Source organism: Echinops telfairi, unplaced genomic scaffold (assembly GCF_000313985.2).
Source record: "Echinops telfairi isolate 266 unplaced genomic scaffold, ASM31398v2 ScPeMD7_443;HRSCAF=831, whole genome shotgun sequence".
Taxonomy (NCBI): domain Eukaryota; kingdom Metazoa; phylum Chordata; class Mammalia; order Afrosoricida; family Tenrecidae; genus Echinops; species Echinops telfairi.
The window spans coordinates 7,298,567-7,305,198 of NW_022104341.1; the positions used below are offsets into that span (position 1 = coordinate 7,298,567).

The following is a 6,632-nucleotide window of genomic DNA, read 5'->3' on the forward strand; positions in this document are numbered from 1 at the left end:
TCTTAGAACAGACTGGAGGGTGGGTGAACCGCCTGAGGCATTGTAAGACCACTGAGATAAATATACTGGCCCTCTTTCCTGCTCCCTCTGTGGACAGGTTTGACCCTTTGAGCTGTAGTGAGAGGAAAAGAGAGCTGCCGTGACTATAGATCATCTGTCCATAGGTCCTAGCAGACTGCGCGCTTCGTCTTCCAGTTCAAGGTCTTTGTAATCCAGCTACAACTATGAGTTTGACAGCAACCCTGGTGCCATAATGGGTTACATATTGGGCTTCTACCTGCAACGTGTCGGCAGTTTGAACCCACCAGCCACTCTGGAGGGAGAAAGATGAGGCTTTCTTTCCCTATAAAGATTAACAGTCTCAGGAACACACAGAAGCAGTTATCTCGGCCCTCTAGGGTCTCTGAGTGAGAAATGACTGGTGGTGAAATTTATGTTTTGTCAGATATGACCAATTTCTTTTTCTTCTTTTTTTAATTAATGATTTTGACCGGTTTCTTAATACCGTTGGAACCCAATGTGGCAGAGGCATGGGCCACATTTGACGTCCTCCTGCTTCAGTAGGAGGAGAAGCCAACTTCACACCAGCTCAAGGCTGCTTGCCACAAGGCAGAGGTCAGACATGCCTTCATCCTCGGTCCTTTTACCCTGTCCTTATTATTATTATGCCCTCTGTTACTCTGCTGGGTTTGATAATCCATTGCAATGGCTACATAGAACTCACAGGCAATACTCATGAGTATGGGGTTGATTAGTGAAGCTAACAAGTCAGGAGCAGGAAACATTAAGGATACAGCCTTTTGTCCATAGTAGCTCCTCGCCCCAGCCCCAGCCAAGTCTCTCTCTGATCTCTGCATCGGGATCTCGGCCCTGCTTTTCTACCCTGCCTCATGGTCTCAGCTTGGTTCTTTTGCTCTGACTCAGGTTCTTGCTGTGGCCTCTGCTGACTGCCACTTCAGGCAGGGATCTCACAAGTGCTCCACTCCTGGCTCTTCTTTCTTGGGATGTTCCTTCTTTCCTGCTTCTGAGATGACTCACTTATATACACCCAGAAGAATGGTAAAACTGACTGATGCCCTTTAGTGTTTCATATACCCTATTTGCCTGGCTCCATCTAATCATTTGGTGGGAGTTATAAAGAAATGATTAGAAGAGCCATTAAGTAGGTAATTTTACTTCACAGTCAGCATGTCTTCTTTTAAAAATAACCACTCAAATCTTTCTCTGGCTCTCTGTTCCTCTCCTAAAGCAGAGCTTGCTCAATCACTCCTCTGATGCTGTGTACCCCATTTGTATGTGGTTTTCATTACTCTTGCGTCAGCATCAGGAGGGGCTCCCTGGGGTGATGATGCACAATCAGTTCTTAGCAGAGATCTTTTTTCTACTCGGATTGCTTTATTTTTATGAAGACAAGAATTTGGAATCCTCACAGCCTTCTTGTCTTACCTGAATCTTCATTTATCTCACTGATCAAGACCTGTACTCCTTAACATGCTTTAAAAAAAAATTAATATGGGGAGAGGCCGCATTCAGTCGAGTCCAGGTAGCAGCTGCAGCGGCTCCCATCTTCTCTGCCTCTCTTTGCCATACTCTTCACTTCCGGAAACATGGCCTCTGGTGTAGCTGTCTCCGATGGTGTCATCAGGGTGTTCAATGACATGAAGGTGCACAAATCCTCGACACCGGAGGAGGTCAAGAAGCGCAAGAAGGCTGTGCTCTTCTGCCTGAGCGAGGACAAGAAGATCATCATCCTGGAGGAGGGCAAGGAGATCCTGGTTGGGGATGTAGGCCAGACTGTGGACGACCCCTACGCCACCTTTGTCAAGATGCTGCCTGACAAGGACTGCCGCTACGCTCTGTATGATGCCACCTACGAGACCAAGGAGAGCAAGAAGGAGGACCTGGCGTTCATCCTCTGGGCCCCCGAGTGTGCACCTCTTAAGAGCAAAACGATCTATGCCAGCTCCAAAGATGCCATCAAGAAGAAGCTGACGGGAATCAAACAGGAATTACAAGCAAACTGCTACGAGGAGGTTAAGGACCACTGCACCCTGGCCTAGAAGCTGGGGGGCAGCGCCGTCATCTCCCTGGAGGGCAAGCCCTTGTGAGCCCCCTCCACCCTTGCCAGGAGCATTCGGCAGCCCCAAACCTGTCTGCGTGGGCTGCAGGCTGCCCCGTTCCTGCCAGACCGGATAGGCTGGAGGAGGGCAATCCCTTCGCCCCAGTTGCCAAACAGCCTCCCCACCCCCTCCCGGACCAACCCACTTCCCTCCCGATGGCTCTGGCCTTCCCAAATGGCTTCTGATCTTTCATTCCTCTGTTGAAACAGACCAAGTCTCTCCACACCCCCTCTAGGCACCACAATTGGGAAGGGGGCTGTATTTTTTTAACGACCACTCCCTATCCCCCTTTTTCAAGGCTGCCAACTTCTAACTGCAGTAGTGAATCTGTGCTTGTTCATTTAGTACTGTGTGTAAGTGGAAAATTAAGATGACCCTCCCCGCTCCGGCTGCTCCCCCCTCCCCCCCTGGTCACGGACAGCCACTTGTTTGGGCCTACAAGGAACCTTCAATTAAAAAAAAAAGTTAATATAACATATGCTTGAAGGTGTTTCATGGAATTTGTTAATACCTTTACAGACCCTTCAGTCAATATAATTTGCATACTTCTTGTCTAGTGTAATAAGTTACCCTATCAGTGAAAGATTTTGTTACTGATGAGTTCTGCCTATCAAAATGAGAGTGAGAAATAGCTCTCTCAATATATTTAAAGGAAATAGTATGTTTACAGGAGAGTTTTGTCAGTTACCACAAATTAATGACAAATGTCATCAGAAATATCTATTAACATTATTTAACTCCTGATAGGATGCATTGAGAAGGACAGGTGTCTTCCCCAGTAAAAAATAACTTCAGTCCAATCATGGGAAAGTAAAGAAACAACATGGGATCCCATCTGACCTCTGCCAGCTTCCTCTGGCTCCCAAGGTTGAGTGCCTCAAGGCAGGGTCCAGACTTGCTTTCCATCCTAGCCTTCTTAACCCTATTCTGACACCAACCACTTCCTCCCACAGCACTCTACTTTCCCCACACTCTACTTTTTTGCTGGGTTCGATAATTTATTGCAGTGACCATACAGAACTCACAGCCAGTGCTCACGATTATGGGGTTTATTTAAAAAGTGAACAAGTTACAGTTCAGGTGAGAAATGCTCGGGATACAGTTCAGTCAAAACAGTGTCCTCTCTGCCATGCTTACAGGCAACCCTTTACCTGTCCTCTTGACTTGGCCTCTGCCTTTCAGGCAGTGTTACAAAGCTCTTTCAGGGCTGCCAATAAATGCCCAAAGGGCATGCCACTCTACTATAACCCTCAACCCAAAGGCACTCACCTTTGTGGGTCAGCACACCCAGCTCCCACAGTTAGTGCTCACTGGCACCCACTCCACAAGCCCCAAAGCATACAGCTTTATTTGCTCCGTGGGCTATGAAGTCCACCACTCTGCCTCATGTTTCTGGCTCCTGTTCCACTGCTGTTGCAGCTTCTCTGCTGGTCCTATGGTGTCAAATCTGCTCCCTGGATCAAGGAGGCTCGGTGCGCAGGGATCTCGGGAGCAAAGGGGCATGCTCCATTCTGACTTTTTTCCCTTGCTAGTAGTGAGAGCCTCCGCTCTTCCTGCTTCTGAGTTGGGTCATTTCATACCCAGCAGGTTGGCAATCACAGTGAACTGTTTGACAGCTGAATTCCATCAATGTCTTTCCCCACCTTCTCTTACCTGGACCCATTAGGAAAAAATCTCATGGTGGCTATAGAGACTGTCTAGAAGAGCCACAGTAAATCATTCACTGCACCACATGCAGAAAGCCTCAGGCGCACCCAGCGTTCTTCAAAAGTGTTAAGGTAATGAGAGAGACTGAGGAACTGTCACAGATGGGCTGAAATTACAGAGGCATGGCAACTAAATGCAGTATGGGAGCCTACATTGGATTCTGGAACAAAGATATTTGTGGAAAAACCAGTGTCATCTGAATAAGTTCTGTACTTATTATACCAAGATTAATTGCTTGGATTTTAAAAAGTTACAGTTTTATAAAACATTTTAAGGGGGAACTAGATACATCCATATATATGAGAACGCTGTACTGTTTTTATACCCCCAGCTGTTTATGTTTTATACCACCAGAGTTCTGGTGGCATAGTGGTAACAGATTGGGTTGGTAACCTCAAAGCCAGCAGTTCGAAATCAGTAGCCACGCCTTGTGAGAAAAACTAGACTTGTAACCCCTTAAAGAGTTTCAATCTTGGAAACCCACAGGAGCAGTTCTGGTCTGCCCTTCAGGTCACTGTGAGTCTGAGTTCACTCCACGGCAGTGAGTTTGGGACTGTTTTTGAAACGTTTCTTCAAGTCTTAACACCCGCCCCCCCCAAAAAAAAAAGGCAGGTGGGGGGACCAAAAAGGGAAATCAGTTTACAAAGGAGAGAGAAGTATTGCCTCTGTTTCTCTTCTTCCTCTATCTTCCAAAATCCCTTGCCAAGAAAGCCCTTGGGCTTCTTCTCTATCTCAGGCTGACTACTTCCAAGTCACCCCTCTTCTTCCCTGTGACTCACCCACTTTCTTCTGTTTGCATTTCTACTAGTTTTCTTTTTCCAGACATATCACTTATTCTTAATGTGTCCATATTTGTCTTTAGAAATTTTCTAGAAGTTCTATTTTTTTATATATAAAACTTGTATACTCATACAATACTTGTATACTCATAGAGGTGTTAAGGAAACAGCTTGATGAATTTTGTATGGGCACATATACTTGTAACTAGCACACAGATTAAGATACAAAACGTTTCCAACATTAGGATCGTGTCTTAACATTTGAACAATGTACATACCCCTTTGAGAATCTGATAAAAAATTAAGCACATATACAGATAATGTGTAAAATTTTTGTATGCAGTTTCAAGAGGGCCCAAGGACTTCTCAAAAACCATGCATGGACAATCTCAGAGTTTATGGACTATAGGATAAGGACTTCATACTGGAGCTCCTGTGCTCTAAATTCCCGAGAAGCATGATATGCTGTGAGTGGACTATAGGAGCCAATCAGCTGGGTTCAAATTCACATTCCATCCCTTACGAGTTGTGTGACCTTGAATAAATCACTTAGCCATTTACATTAATTCTCTCACCTATAACTAAGGATAAAAATAGTCCCTCTCTCCAAGAATTGAGAGGATTAAGTGAGTTGTATATGTTAGGGCAATATTCATGTATTATGGGCCGTGTAAGTTTAAGGAGAGGACCCCTGACACAGTGATGACATGTTGGGCTGCTGACTGCAGGGTTAGTCGTTCATTGGGAGGCTACAGGAGAACAGTGGTCAGAGACTCTCATAGAGTTAGTCATGGGAACCCACAGGGACAGTCCTGCCCTTGCCTGTAGGGTCCCTATGAGTTGGCATTGACTCGGTGGAAGTGAGGTGTTTTTATTTTTTTAAGAATTAAAGTGGCTCAATGGTTAAGCACTCTGCTGCTAAATGAAAGGTTGGCAGTTCTAATCCATCCATTGACTCCACGGGAGAAAGACCTGGCAATGTGTTTCCATAAAGATCACAGCCAAGAAAACCCAGCGGGGCAGTTCTGCCACCTGGCGTCACTGTGAGTTGTCACTGTGAGTTGGGAGCATTAACTGTTAGTTATTTTTATTGATCTACTTTAGACTTGTGCATTATCGATGGTTCCATCAGATGAGGCTGCGATCTCAGCGACAATGATCTAGGAACTGAAATGGCAAGGTTCTTTGTAGTAAGCTGCTTTCCCTTGATTACCCTTTTCCTGTAAAAAGTAATTGGAGCACTTTCTCTTATGCCCTTGTTCCTATGGTATAGTATCCATTGCCCAACTGCACACTCCTTGCACCCCAACAGGAAACACCCCCATAAAGGGCAAGCCATTGCTGCTCTGCATGTCCCTGGCAGTTTCTGACTCAGAGGTATTCTGCAGAGAATGTCAGGAAAGGGGAGTTTTGCTAGAGGTTGTTGTTGGATGCCAGCGAGTTGGATCTGACTCATAACAGCCCAGGGAGAAATGCTGCCCGGTCTTGTGTACCGTCTTCACAGTAGTAGCTATGCTTGAGTCCTTGGCAGCAGCCAATGTGTTCCTCTCCCTCACTGGTGGTTTTCGTAGTTTTCTCTAACCCTCTGCTTTCCCGAGTACAGTCCCCTCCTCCAGGACTCGGTCACTCCTAATCACATGCCCAAAGTAAGTGAGACACAAAAGTTGCCATCCTTGCTTCTAAGGACCATCCTGGCTGTCCTCCTCTGAAACAGATTTGTCCTTCTGGAAGTCCCTGGTATGTTCACTTTTCTTCACCAGCACCACAGTTCAAGTGTGTTAACTCATTTTTGGCCTTTTTTACTGTCAAGCTTTGGCAGGCCTAGGGGGTGATTTGAAGTAGCATGTTGGAGGCTTAAGTGGGAACAGTTGGTCATAAGACTGTGATGAAAAGTTTTTATACCCCTGGGGCTCAAGTAGAAAGAAAATGTTTTGAAAAAGATGATGACAACAAATGTACAGATGTGTTTGACACAATGGGTATATATGTATGGATTGTGATAAGTAAGAGCTGTAAGAGCCCCCAA

General features: G+C 45.7%; 1 protein-coding gene across 1 annotated transcript; it reads left to right on the plus strand.

Annotated features, from left to right (window-relative positions):
* Positions 1-632: 632 nt before the first annotated feature.
* LOC123521884 (cofilin-1-like) lies at positions 633-4,405 on the plus strand. The gene has a single exon (XM_045292070.1). The coding sequence runs from the start codon at positions 1,608-1,610 to the stop codon at positions 2,058-2,060; it is 453 nt and encodes a 150-aa protein (XP_045148005.1). The 5' UTR covers positions 633-1,607; the 3' UTR covers positions 2,061-4,405.
* Positions 4,406-6,632: the final 2,227 nt, after the last annotated feature.